The sequence below is a fragment of the Myxocyprinus asiaticus genome, chromosome 34 (genome assembly GCF_019703515.2).
Source record: "Myxocyprinus asiaticus isolate MX2 ecotype Aquarium Trade chromosome 34, UBuf_Myxa_2, whole genome shotgun sequence".
Classification (NCBI taxonomy): Eukaryota; Metazoa; Chordata; class Actinopteri; order Cypriniformes; family Catostomidae; genus Myxocyprinus; species Myxocyprinus asiaticus.
The window spans coordinates 3,540,466-3,555,681 of NC_059377.1; the positions used below are offsets into that span (position 1 = coordinate 3,540,466).

Genomic DNA, 15,216 nt, shown 5'->3' on the forward strand with positions numbered 1-15,216 from the left:
CATTCTGATATAAAAATGACCGTTTTACTAGTGGAGTTTGAATATGTACATATATGCTTAAATATATTAATTATAAATGTTTACACAGTATATGTTCCTATATGGCCATATATCAGATTTCTGTATAGGGATATCGAATATTGTGTTCAAAATACACTTTATTCCCCAATATAGACTATATTGCTTGTCAATTTCGTCATATCTCACACACATATATAGGCTACTGTATGTATAAGGAAATGCTTATATGTGAATCTTTCTCAAGAGCCGTGAATGTTGTGTGGTAGAAGATGCGCGCCCCCGGATAAACCTGTTCTAGAGGGAGTGACTTGATTCACGCGCCGGCCAATTATCTGATAGCAGCATTAGTCAGGTCTAGTCATCCGCAAACAGGCGTGAACCAACGTGGAAGGATTGTTCGTCTGAATATTTTATCTAACGGGGAAAAAAAGAGAGATTTCTTTTTATTTTTCTGGAGGGGTTTTGAATCGCGGCGTCTGTATTATGTGGAAAAGACGCGACTCGAGCGCGTGAATTCCGCAGGTCCATTCACGGCGTGTCTACTATCAGTAATAGTGACTGTGCTCGCGTAAAAAAAAAAAAAAAAACACCGGCTACAAATCTGCAGGAGACAAAAAAAGGGACAGGAGAGCTTCAGACAAACGGAACCTGTGGCCAGACTCCAGAGGAAGTAAATTGATTCGCCCTTTTTGATGAGATTTACAAAGCGCTGCTCAGTCTGTCTGTCAGAGAGATCAACAGTTGGTGCGAGCGCGCGATTGTGGGGACTTTGCATGTAAAAGACTTCGATTTGGCACGTCTCACTATTATGGGTGTGTGATTTCAGCACCTCAGCCTTATGGACACCCGACTGAATTGTTTAGTAATATGGAAGAAAGACTGTTGCACATCGTGATGCACTGGATGCATTTGCGCGTTTAGTAGACTACCTATAAACAAGAATGAGCAGTCTTTTCGGTGCTTTTGCTGTTATTCACGTATTGCTTTTGGTGTAAAAGACTACAGACAGGGATAACAGTCTCACACACCCATCCTTTTTTTACGGGCGCTTTTGTTTTTATTTTCTCTATTGACCTTGCCTGGCGCGCAAAAGCAGCATGTTAATGATGGAGAGCGGCGGCATAGACGCGCATCAGGTTGATCTGGACGCGGACTATGAGCCGCACTGCCGCCCGAGGTCATGCACCTGGCCGCTGCCGTGTCCGGAGGAGGAGAACCGAGCGCTGCCGGTGGCGTCCGTGAAAGTGGAACCGCGTAACGTGCCGGCGTGCCGAAGCGGAGGGGCGCCGACGGAGTTCAAGCATCCAGCCGGCGCCCCTGCCCCTATCGCGGCCGCCCCGACGTGCATGTCCGGCGCCGCGCTGGATGTGGCCGGGCAGCTGCGCAAATCCAAGTCGTCGCGACGGAACGCGTGGGGCAACCAGTCGTACGCGGATCTGATCACGCGTGCCATTGAGAGCACCCCCGAAAAAAGGCTCACCTTATCCCAAATCTATGACTGGATGGTGCGATTTGTGCCCTATTTCAAGGATAAAGGAGACAGCAATAGCTCCGCCGGATGGAAGGTACAGTTGCCACATGATCACTTTTAGAAATGTCATAACTGCATGGCAAGCGCTTTGCGTGTTCTTTTGCATATAGGTACAAAATGATGGCTCAATGTGACCGCTCATGCCCTATGCAGAGGGTCATGGCACTGTTTTGTGATGGGAAAACCTATGGCTTAATACTTCACGTTTTCATTGTTTTCAGAGTTCAAAGTGCTTTAGGCATTTTATCGCCTTTACATTATTATAAATGAACAATATTATACATTTATGACGCAACAAGGACGTTTTTAACGCATTGATCGTTGATTATGGACGCGTTCTATACGCGCGCCGCGTTCTTATGTACAGAAGTCAGGTCACCTGGGGGACAAGAGTGGATCTGGTCATCTTCCCCGCTCGCTCAGCTCCGGCGTCGGCCACGCACGCACGCACGCACGCACGCACGCACGCACGCCTGTCTGTCTGTTGTGAGATCTCCAGCACGCCCCCCTCCCCTCTTCTGTCTCCTTTTCAGTCATGACATCCATCCCCAAAACTATGGGAAATAAAATAGGCGGTGTAAAATTGTAATTAAAACATTACATAATCGAAGAGTGTTATTAAGTGAGGCAAATGCAACCGCATAATTGCACCACATTGGTTGGCGTACCAAGAAAACATGCTGGATGTTTCAGCTGTTCATTTTTATGTCATATGCTTCAAAGATTTTAATTAGATCAGATTTTATATTTTGAACTGTATGCTCATGCTCTCAACTATACACATGCTTCATGCAGAACCCAAGGGACCTCTCTCTCTCTCTCTCTCTCTCTCTCTCTCTCTCTCTCTCTCTCTCTCCCCTTAATTCTATTTCTTTCCCTGGTTTGTGGCTTTCTGGAAAACATTGTAGATCACCAGGTTCAATTCAGAAAACATCCAGAATGTGAGGCAATGTTCAAAACGTTCTCAATATGTGGAGATTTCAAAAACTCATGGCAGTTGTGTTTGGGATTTTATTTACAAAATACAAAACCTTACAGAATAAAAAACAGGAGAACATCATTTTAAAAATTGCATGTTTTATGTCATCTTTTAGATAACAAGAGTTAATACGCTGTTTCAAAGTGGAATTTCAAAGCAATGTTCCGGGTTCAATACAAGTTAAGCACAATCGACAGCATTTGTGGAATAATGTTGATTATCACAAAAATTATTTCTTTTTTAAAAAAGAAGCAGATATCTGTGTTCCAGTGAGACACTTACAATGGAAGTGAATGGGGCCAATTTTTGGAGGGTTTAAAGGCAGAAATGTGAAGCTTATAATTTTATAAAAGCACTTACATTAATTCTTCTGTTAAACCTTGTTTATTATTTGAGCTGTAAAGTTGTTTAAATTAGTTTTTATGGTATTTTGGGGTTTTACTGTACAGTGTTACGTCGCCATGGCATCAAAGTTGTAAAATTGGAAACAACTTTACACAGAAAACATTAGTAAGCAATTATATCACACTAAAATCATGTTTACATGCATATTGTTTACGTCTTGTAGCGATACTTTTGAAACAGTGAGTATTTGAATGTTTACAGATTGACCCCATTGACTTCCATTGTAAATGTCTCACTGGAACCCAGATTTTTGCTTTCTTTAAAGAAAAGGAGGGACGAGTCAAAATTAATTAATTAATGCCACAAATTGTGTCGATTTAACTTAACTTGCTTCTTAAAACAATACCCATTTTTAAGCAAATATTGTTCTTTACTACAAATACCTGTACTATAATTCATTCTCGGTTTAAAAGGATGGCCTGGACTTGTTTGTCTTTATCTCGTGTTAGGGAATGTTTTTGTTTTTCAAAGTGTGTGCAATAGTTGATACACACATCCCATTTATGACATCATCAAAACAGCATTAACAACGGCAGTCCATTTTTTAATATTTCTAAATGGGATATTTACCTCTAACTAGATCCTTGTTTTCTCATTGGTTATAGAGGACAAAGAGTAGGGCTAAACTAATCTTAAGCCTTTAGTTTTAAACTGAAATTAAATCTGCTTTAATTCCTTATGACTTGTTTGTGCTGCCCAGGGATGTACAGCTGGATGTCAATCATATGTTCCCATAAGGCTCCGCAACAAGGCAAGAGATTTGATTGGCTGGCAGGAGGCAAAATGGAGAAAAACAACTTGATTCAATCAAAATAAGGTTGTGGAAAACAGACCCACATGCTCACACATGTTGGCCCCGGAACAGTTGGCATCGTTTTTTTAATGTGCATTTAATTCTGATACGTGTGCCATGAGCTGACAAAAACAATACTCACATATACAGAGATATGTACATAAACACACACATATATACTTCCATATGTTCTGAACCTCATTTATCACTCACATCCATTTATAGATAGACAGATAGAGATAGATTATAGATAAAAAAAAGTGCTTTATGTGGCTCATTAATGACGAAGTCATTTAAAAATGCATTACAAATGATTGATATGCCGTTACAATAACATGAATTAAAAGGGCGACTTTCATGCAATACCGGCCTAATAGTAAGCATTTTAACTTACATGTTATAAATACTTAATAAATACACATCATATTTATATTAATCAAAATCATAAAGTGCCCTAATTCATGATTTTTGTGACAATCCAGCAAAAATAGGTTATTACAGTGAGTAGGTATTGGTTGAAAACTGCACATTGTAATAAACACATATCAGTGATTTAGAATGCATTTATAAATGACTTATTAGTCATTAATAAACCCTTTATAAACACTTAACAAAGCGATCATTAATGTAAAGTGTTCCCAAAATATTAATAGATAGATAGACAGACAGACAGACAGATAGATAGACAGACAGACAGACAGACAGACAGACAGACAGACAGACAGATTTTTCTGAATCTATATACGTTTGAATCTAGATAAGTTTTCTCTGAATTTGAGCATATAGTTGAAAAAACCTGTCTGACAAAATGAGTTACAGTGTTTTGTCTTTGCATGGCATTATACTTATAGAATCTTTAAAAACTGAAATGTATACACCATAGGCAAGTTGTTGATGGGATTTGGATCAGGTGGGGTTTGGAGCAGAGAAACATCAGATACAGAGAGAGAGAGAGAGAGAGAGAGAGAGAGAGAAAGAGAGTGTGCCATTAAAAGCAGTTTTTAATAGCTATTGTGTAATACTGTCTGAGAGCTGCCCGTCTCAACTGTGGCAGCTGGTTTTGTGTCTCTCGACTGGCCTGGCTTGGACACCCAGCCTTGCCATCTTTGGCATAAATTAGCTGCTATTAATAGGCCTTAATTTGCTGTAAAGACTGGATTATTGTCGTATGGTGGGCAGGAGGGCCCATAAGAATGCTCCACACACACACACACACACACACACACACACACACACACACACACACACACACACACACACAACACACACACACACACACACATTGCTCATGCAAATGACCAAGGCTTGTGGTTCAGGGAGGGATGCCATGTTGAAGTGTTTTTCTTATAATGTTCTCATTCTTTAAAAGTGTATCTGCGTTTCTGTGGCATAGCGTGAGGTTTTCACATGAGCCCAGTGATGTGAGGCATCTCATATAATAGTACACCAAGAGTGTGTCACATCCTGTTACTGATAGTGACTGTCGTGATGCATGAAAACACTAATCAGATTTCCTCAATCTTTCCAAAGTATTTATTGTGCTTGTCTTTGATTTATTCGGTTACATGCCGGGGCTCACCGTTAATGCATGTGTGTCAAGCAGAGAGAAAATAGTTCATACGTTCGTCAAGACACAAAGATGTTATCTATGTCTATATCTATACTTTTACCCAGAGTGAAAATGCGTTGCTCAGAGGTTGCTCTTTCATAGTTTAGGAGAGTTCTTATTTATGTTTTATTTCAACAAGAATCAACATTTTCTCTTAAAATTCTAATAAAAATACAAAAATAACAAAAGCAAATAAAACTAGACACAACTGGTTTAATGACTGAGTAAGAGTTCAAAATTAATAGAAATAGCATAGATCAGATAATTTGGTCTTGATGTGAAATGTTGGTAACACTTTACAATGATTTTCTTTGTTAAGGGTTTACAAAGGGGTTCATTATTGACTAATAATACATTTACAAATGTATTATAATTCAGTAATATGCGGTTATAACAACATATGAAAGATGGCTTTCATACAATACCTGCCATTAATGCAGCCTGATCTCATGAAAATTATGTGACTGTAACATTTTTGCAAAATTACACGACATGGTTAATTACACGCATCGCAGCAGTTCCGAGATTCAATGTCCACTGTGTGGCAATAAAAGCGTTTTCTCCCAAACAGATTGGTGTTAAATGGTTTATGCTCTATCGAGTTTTAAATCGACAAAACCAGCATCCCTACCCTAAACCTTAAACCAAAACCTAACCGATAGTGTCAGAAAAGCAAATGTGAGAAGAAAAATGCAATTGCAGAGTAATTTTCTGATGCTTCTATGACATTTTTGGCTCACGTGTCGACTCACATGGTCTTCAGGACTTGTACCCCGGTCCTTTGCGTCACAAGTGCAACGCTCTATCAGTTAAGCTACTGTGCAATTTGATTGCATTTGAACAAGCTTGTAAATGTAGTTGTTATGAAAAGCAAACATTAAAATGTATCATCTTACAGATCATGTGCTATAGTAAAAGTGTTTAGATGTCATAAGATAGCATTGTGTGAGGAACAAAGCAAAAAGTAAGTGTTCATGAACTGATAATCTGCCGTTTTACTCGTGAATTGTGTGAAAGTGAATAAAAGTCACTGTTGTTGTAGCGCCTCTAGTCTGCCTTGATACGTACAACGAGCCACATAAAAATAATTTAGCAAAAATGTATGTATTGTAATATGATTCTATGAGACCAGGTTGCATTAATGTGAGAGTAATAGGTAAACAGTATGAAAAGAGTAATGAAAGAGAGAAATAGGAACATGAGCTATAGTGGCAGTCATTTTCTAATAGTGAACTGGGCTCTTTTGCCACCCAAGCTGTGGCAGTGCTGGCCAGCCTGGCATTGATACAGGGCAGGTCTATGTGCCAGGCTATTTGGCCAGAGCTGTGGTTCAGTTGGATGCCCTCAGCTCTGGAGAAACACTGTCATTGTTATGACCACAAAGACTGTGCCTAAAGAGTGACTGCAATACAGTCAGCCAGTCTGGTATCCAGAGGATCATTCGGGGGGCATGACATAGGCAAGACTCTGGCAGAGATCTTCTGCTTTGCAGTTAGGAAGCTGGATGTTCTAGACTAATAATTACAAAATATAAATAGCTTAAAAGTTGGCATATAGAAATTAATTATTATGGGAGTTATTATTGGAGACATCAGTGTATGTGTGAAAGATAGAAATCATGAGGGCTCTATGAGGCTAGTCTCAACCTCAAAAGGCATGCCAACGACCATTCATCGACCACATGATGCAGTTTAAACACACAAAAATACAAGAGCATTTGCTCAAGCTCCATTCTGATTGGTTAGCTGCTACGCTTCAGATTTTTACAGCCTGATCTCATAGCTATACCTACATTTTTTGCTGAATGATTTTAACGTGGCTTGTTGTACATTTCGTGACAGTTTCCTGGTGAAATAAACACTAGAGGTGCTACAACAACCATGACTTCATTAAATTTTTACACAAATCACGAGAAAAATAGTTTATTATCAGTTCATAAACACTTTTTGCCCTGTTCCTCACACTATGCTTTCTTATGACATCTAAAAACTTTAATTATAGCCCGTGACTTGTAAGGCGATACATTTTAACTAGGGATATCATGAAACCGATACTGGTATCGGAATCGGGTCTGATACCGTGCTCATTTACCTGTACTCATGCTTGTAAAAATACTCAGATACCAAAAAATGATACCATCTGACGTACGAATGTCATTCCGTAAACATTCAGTGCACAATTTAAAATCACAATATATCCTAGTGTGATTTTTAAAATGCAAAGGCTGTGATTTAATTAGATAAATACTGTATATAGTTTGCATGTGCTGCACACTTCAAATGTGAGCGCTTGTGAATGTGTGGAACTGGTGTTGTGCCGATGCTCATATCTTTAAGAGCTCCTTGGCTCATACACGGAAAACACCATTGTGCATTGTGCGCTCTGTTTCTAACAGAGAGCTAATTCACTTTGTAGCGCAAGGCACATACAGACTACATATTTATTTAATTAAATAGCATCCTTTTGCGGTTTAATTATCATATTGGGTCACATAGCGACCTGCTTGTCCAGAGGTGAGAAGCTACCATCAATAATACATAGAAACAGAAAGGGCTTTACTACAAAATAAAAGCTTCCGCCACAATAAAAGCTCAATTTAAATGGAAAAAGTAAGACATAAATATATTACTACTGTATAGCTATGTAATATTCACTGTACTACTACTACTACTACTACTACTAGTAATAATAATAATAAATCAATAGTAACTGTAATATCTCACATCTGTGATGCTCTGTTATGCAACACTTTATTTGACAAAAATAACTCCAATGTTGAATTTTGGATTGCGCTATAAGGGTTGTAAAAAAGCATGTCATTTGATACAAAATAATACAATATTATGTTGAAAATTATTGTTCTAGTTTCATTTCATTAAACACCATTTTGATGATAACATTGAAATAAACTGTTGATAAATAATTCGGAAAAATTGAACAAAAAAACAGGTATTGTATCGGCAAGTACAAAAAAGCAAGTATTGGTCCAGATAAATTTTTCCCAAAAAATTTTATCTGGACATCCCTGATTTTAAAGTTTGGATTACATAACCAACTACATTTACAAGCTTGTTTAAGTGTGATCAAATTGTGCGGTTGCTCAACCGATACTATCTCTTCATAACACCAGTTTTCACATTTGCAGTCACTGTTTGACATTTTACCGGTTACTCTCAGATAGATAACATAAACAGCGTATTAACATTTCTGCGACTGAAATGAGTGCATGAATATTAAATAAGGTAAGCACCATGGCATTATATTATTGGTTGTGTGTTGCAAAACAACTTTCTGTAACATTCTAACACTGCATCGTTCCCACTGTATGCCTTTGGCAATGCAATGCAGGGTTAACCCAGTAACGCAGGATCATAACCCCAGGATAAAAACAGTGCTAACCCCCTTTCAAAATGAAAAGTGTGAAACATTGGTTTACTTGTGGTTAAAAGCAGGGTTTAAAAAGATGATAACCCAAGGTTAAGCTCAGTGTAAAAAAGCCCTTTTGGGCACTTCCAAGAAGAACAAGCCACTGGATTTGGATAGTTTGCATAAATCTTTTAAAGATGTTCAGGAGTTTTGTTTGAATTAGTTTTAAGCCAGTTTAACAAGATGTAGATTCCGATTTGTCGGTGAAATTGTCAATAGTAAAGAAATTCACATCACAGAGTCTTCAAATATGTTATACTAATTTCTTTGGTGTTGTCTCTACAAACTTTTGTTTAGACACTGTGCCATTATGTAAACAAATTGTTGTGGTATCATCAATTTCATACTGTGGTTGGACGTTTTATAATATAATCAGCTGCAAAGTGGGCCAGACTTGATGCCAATAGTCAAAAGTCTGGCTCTGCAAGAGGCAATAAAAAGATCCTGTAATCTGCAAGAGGGATTTGACTGCACCTGGCAACCCCATGTGTTGCCACATGCATTGAATGAGACCAGGCTGGAGAAAGTACCTGTTTGACAATTTTTTTTGATGAATATATATACAGTATATACTTTATGTTTTATACTAACACTACAATGCTTTTATATGGTTGGATACTACTTGTGTGTTATTCCATGCATGTTCTGGAATTGTTTATTTGTATGTGTGTGTGTGTGTGTGTGTGTGTGAGTGTTAAAGAGAGAGACAGTCTGACGGGATTTCACGTCCAGGGGGGAGGGGGGTGCAGCACTCGTTAATAATTCAGATGAGGCTCGTTATCACAGCTACACAGATCTCCCTCTGATTCCACCTTAATTAAAGCCATGAAGCTCTGCACACACACTCGCAAACACACACACACACACACACACACACACACACACACACAGACAGAGTGTCACACAGGCGTTCGCGCCTTTTCCATTGCAGATTCACGGAAAAATGCAACAGTAATGTTGCTATGGACCATATAATATAAAAAGATTCACTGGCGGGATTTTTCACCTATTCCCAATTTTGTTGGGCGATATGTAAAATATTCACAATATACTGTGTTTGCGATGATTTTACTGACAATATAAAATTATGCAACATTGTGAACTAGAGCGCGTCATTAGATTAGTTTTGCGATCCCTTGTCTTGCATCTCACTTGTACGAGGGTGTTAAGTTTACTAGTATTTCTGATAAAATCATCATTAGATTTGGGAAATTCAATCCATTTCAATGACTGTAAAAACATTTTTGTTTTTATTGCTGAGTATTTCTGTCTTATTTTAAATGTTTTAGTAAACATATATGAAGGGAAACTTTGCTGTGTATTACTATTCATTGTAATATTGGTGCATATAAATGGAATTAAATTAATTGTGAATAACATTGTAAAAAAAATACTAAAACATTAATTTAAATACTCTTCTTGGCAATAAAGGCTATTCAGTTGAAATGATGGCTCCTCTGGTTAAAAAAAACAAAAAAAACAAAAAAACAATCAATCACCATTTTAAGAATTTTTAGAAAAAATACATATATATATTGACAAAAGGCTGACAAAAAGAGATATATATATATATATATTTAGCTATATCAGCAAGCCAAACTATGCTTGCAGCGCTTAGCAGTTCAGTATCACTCAAAATCAGTGTAAGTTAGATGAAATCACCAAAACACCAGACCTTTTGTGAAATTCGGCCCTGGCCGCAATCTCTTAGAAACTTACAAGAGCCTGTACACATTAAAAACAATTGACTCCAAAGCCTGGCATGTGCTGCTATTAACAGGTGCTTACATATTTAATCAGATCTTCATAGGATTTCCCCCCACCAGAGCGCTGGGCAAACGGAGATTGATGAGCTGTAATGGGCGAGAGACGAGCAGCCATGATTAGTGCATGCGCAGAGGAAATCCTGGCAGTGCGGCACGACGGTGTTCGTGAGCTCCAGTAGAGGTTTCAAAAAGGGTTTGGGCTCCTTTGACTGTTTGTCTAACACTAGTCTAGCAAACCAGACATTTGACTATCAGCATAAAGTCTGGTCCAATATTGAATTAATTCTGGCCAAGAACTGCCCACTTGGACTGCCCGGCACGTAAAGCGACCAAGCACACTTCACTCTTTTATGTGCGCTTAGGAGTGGGTAAATGCGGCATAAGCTATGTTTCCAACCAAGCTGCGAATTTAATTCATGCAAAAAATAGGAAAATTGCAAAAACAATTTGTGACTATAGCACCATTTCCATCCCATGTGTCTTTTATTAAAGGTGCACACTTGTTTCCTCATTAAAAAAGTTGAACTCCTAAAGACATGAATTGTAATTTTGCAATATATGTAGGAAATCATGAGCACTCATATTAAAATGAAGACTCCAGTCATATCAGTAACCTTATAAAAGCTGTTTTATTCTTCATGGAGAGGGTCCACACATGGGGGGCTGCCATGTTAGAATCACATGACCAGCCAAATACTACTCACTTAATCTCAGTAATCGTCCTGTTATTTGACACTTTCACTCATTGATTAAAATAATCATGACTGACTGTGAATTCTACATTTCTACAATAGGTTCTGAAACTGAAAACTATTGATTTTAAATGATGCTATGTGTCAGTGTAAGTCCAAGATGACACAAAGACAAAAGTTACTGAGTGCACCTTTAAATGTAATAAATGACTTGTGTTTTAGAGTGCGCAGACTAAACGTTCTGACGAACTTCATGTTTGTTAGCGTTCAGCAGCAGATGCCTTATATCTGGCAGCGAAAGCGTGTCACATCGCTCTGGAAGGTAATAGTAGCCAATCATTTAATGACAGACTTTGGCATTTTAGAGTAACCAGTGCAACATTTTTTAGATGCTGTGTGATGATATTCTCTGAGCAAATTATGTAGTCACATGACTTTTTTGAAGAGCATCTATATGCCTATGTAAATTCTGTAGGAATATGTTCTGTTAATGTGTTTCCATCATAGATTATTCACATCTTCTTATGTAAAAAAAAAAAAATGTAATCCAGGTCAAGCAAGCGTATATGTTTTTTTGCACGTTTTGGAGATTTTATTCGCATCTTGATATTTCCATCCATAATTAGTTTTATGCAATGACCCAAAATTCGTATAAAAATATGTGGATGGAAACCCAATTATAGATGATTCCGCAACAATAGAGTGGAAGGGGGCCTGAGTAGCTCAGTGAGTATTGACGCTAAATACCATCCCTGGAGTCGCGAGTTCGAATCCAGGGCGTGCTGAGTTGACTCCAGCCAGGTCTCCTAAGCAACCAAATTGGCCCGGTTGCTAGGCAGGGTAGAGTTACATGGGGTAACCTCCTCGTGGTCGCTATAATGTGTGGTTCTCACTCTCGGTGGGGCACGTGGTGAGTTGTGCGTGGATGCCACGGTGGATTGCGTGAAGCCTCCACATGCGCTACGTTTCTGTGGTAATGTGCTCAACAAGCCACGTGATGGGTTGACAGTCTCAGATGCGGAGGCAACTGAGATTTGTCCTCCACAACCTGGATTGAGGCGAGTCACTATGCCACCATGAGGACTTAGAGTGCATTGGGAATTGGGCATGTGTGTGTGACGTTGGCACCGCAGTGGCAAATTATGGATGGGAGCCCACAGTCTCTATAATATTCTAGTCTCTAGATGGCTTGGATACCTCATTCAGTGTAAATTTGTTGGATTTTACGGCCTTGGTTCCAGAAGTGTTTTTCCTTTTTTTCCAAAGGGATTTCATACAATCCTTCATAAAAGTGTTGAAAGCCATGAACCAAACTAACCAGCTCCGAGGTGAATCACAACATTACAAACTTTGATGTGACGCAAAAAAGTATTTGAAAATCAGACAAAAAGACAAAGGTACAAGACTGCACTAAACATCTTTAATGAGGGAATGAACTACAATCACATGAAGCATTGCGAAAGACATAACTGAAACAAAAACAATGGAAATTTATGAAAATATTGATTTAAATTTGTTGATTAGAAGCAAAGAAACAATATATTTAAAGTATAATATTCAGATACAAATATACTATAAGTAGTGTAAGGAGAGCAACTCCATTGCATCATTCACATTGTATCATGGAAGTGGGCGGTCGCTGCAGAGCTCTTTTGGTGCACTTTGTTTGCCCCCATTCTCTGAGTGGTGGAATTTTTTCTTCAGGATCATGGTTAGTGTAGTTCTTCACAAGGAATTTTGCTATTAAACACGATTATTTTTAAAATGACATTGAAATAATGCAGACTGATGGCTTCAGAAAAAGCATATACCATCGATTAACAACCTTGGAGCTCACAGTAGGTCTGTATTAAAAGTTTATAAGTTACTGTTAAAAATCAATTCCCCTATGGAGAAAGCACACCTATAGCACACCTCTTCCTCAACAAGCTGCATGATCTTGAGGTAGCACATATCGTAAGTAGTTCAATTAAAATTAGATTATTGATTCAATTAACAGCCCTATGCTCTATATTGCTGGTATTTCCTGCAAAGGAAAGAAAATGCAACCTGTTTCTCTCTCCACAGATTTCATTTTCATCTTTCTGGCTCAATAGACTCATATATTTTATTTGCATAACTAAACGGTAGATAAGCCTGTGTATTGGTGTGGGGATGTGTGTGTGTGTGTGTGTCTGTGTGTGTGTGAAGCAGACAGTGTGTGCATTTTATTTGTCAGTTTGATGAAAATGGGTCAGGATTCAGGCCCGAGCGTTTAATATGCTGCCCATGTCACTGCTAACTCTCAGACACGACACATAGCCTGGAATGAACCCTGTGTCCCTTTTGTCTCCCTGTGTCTCGCTCCCTGCTCGCCAGTCTCTTTCTCTCTCAGTGTCTCTCCAGCTTTTATGCTTTCCGTCTTTCCATCTTTTACACACTTTTAATGATCTATCCCCCATTTCTCTCTATTTTTCTAGATTCCTGTTGAAATTTCTATCATAATTTGGAACCAATCCTAAAAGATACAAATGAGAACAAATATGATCCTACTGGATAAACAGACATTTTTCTGTGTATTTATTTATTTATTCTTTTTTTAAATTTTTAAATTACATTTTTTTTTTTTATTTCTGTTTATTCAGTAGGATATTCTCTGATTATTAGAGGATCCTTTACAGGGTTAGTTCACTAGGAATGTCATAAAATATCGATATATCGATTATTGATGGCCATGTTATTTTATCAATATATTTTTGAGGCATCAATATATTTAAATTAGCTTATATTTGAATTAGAAACCTAATTTGTGTGCCTTCCAATTCACTCATTTGGGCTTCTGTTTATTGTCTGGCATAATAGCTTTGGGAGACCACAAGTGGATGATATAACATTTACTGAAGCAGGTTGCAAGACACTGGTATCATAACACAGGACCAGTATTTTAGAGCTCCTTGCACAGGACGCATACATACAAAAGTTACAAAGTTCATTTTAGAACGAAATTGACGTTGATGAGTTTGCAGGTTAGTGTATGTAACTGGTGTAGCTGCGCAAACTGAATGATTCAAATTTATTATGCAATTTCTCTGTATTTATCTTTGAGGAGGTTTCATTCAAGCTGTCAAAACATTGTGTAGGCTATATGAAAGATGCATATACACAGTATATCATTCAGTGATGGTTAGAGTAAATAATCATTGTCCTTTGAGAATGACTTGGGTTGAATTTAATAAAAAACTATGCAAGTTGCGTTCTGTGGCTCTGCACATTTTTGAGTGAACCTGCATTGTGTATGTACCATAGAAAATAATTTTGTTCGAATTTAGAATGTGCCATGTCATTTATTGTGCAACTGGTATCCCTATTTATATCTGAAAAAAATCCTGATATATATAGATTATCATCGGGAAAATCTTATGATTATTGATGCGTGAAAAAGGTTATTCACGTAAAAATGAAAATTCTGTCAACATTTACTCACTCTTATGTCGTTCCAAACCCATGACTTTCTTTCTTCCATGAAACAAAAAGAGAGCTGTTAGCCAGAATGTTAGCATCAGTTGCTATTAACTTTGATTGCATCTTTTATTTCCATACAATGAAAGTGTGTGGTGATTGAGGCTAAAATATTGCCTAATATTTCCTTTTGTGTTTCACAGAAGAAATTCTTACTGGTTTTAAAGAAGATGAGGGTGAGTAACGGGATGACAGCATTTTCATTTTTGTGTGAACTATCCCTTTAAGGATTAGGATTCAAATTACAGTAGAAAATCCAACTGGAATCTTGTACATATTTTTTGTGGAATTTTTGACTAGGGAGTAATCTGATCTTCATCTAAGGTTTTCTTGTCCTTACTCCAAGTGTATTCCTTTTTTCACACTCACACACACATTTTAATTGGTTAAATTGTCTCTACTGATCTATAGCTTCACCCCAAATTTTGACTACATCGAATCCTGGATTCCATTAAGTCTTTATTGTCTTTGATAGCTTGCTATCGGACTCCATCAG

At 37.9% G+C, this 15,216-nt stretch overlaps 1 protein-coding gene across 2 annotated transcripts in view; it reads left to right on the plus strand.

Moving 5' to 3' along the window:
- Positions 1-400: 400 nt before the first annotated feature.
- The window catches only part of LOC127425692 (forkhead box protein O6-like), a 49,614-nt gene continuing 34,798 nt past the window's right edge, over positions 401-15,216 (plus strand). Inside the window, exons 1-2 of one of the 2 annotated variants that reach the window (XM_051671920.1) lie at positions 401-1,586; positions 14,864-14,896. In XM_051671920.1, the coding sequence (XP_051527880.1) occupies positions 1,119-1,586; positions 14,864-14,896 (501 nt within the window). In that variant the 5' untranslated portion in view covers positions 401-1,118. The remainder of the gene's footprint in view (positions 1,587-14,863; positions 14,897-15,216) is intronic. The other variant, XM_051671921.1, reaches the window with a different exon arrangement.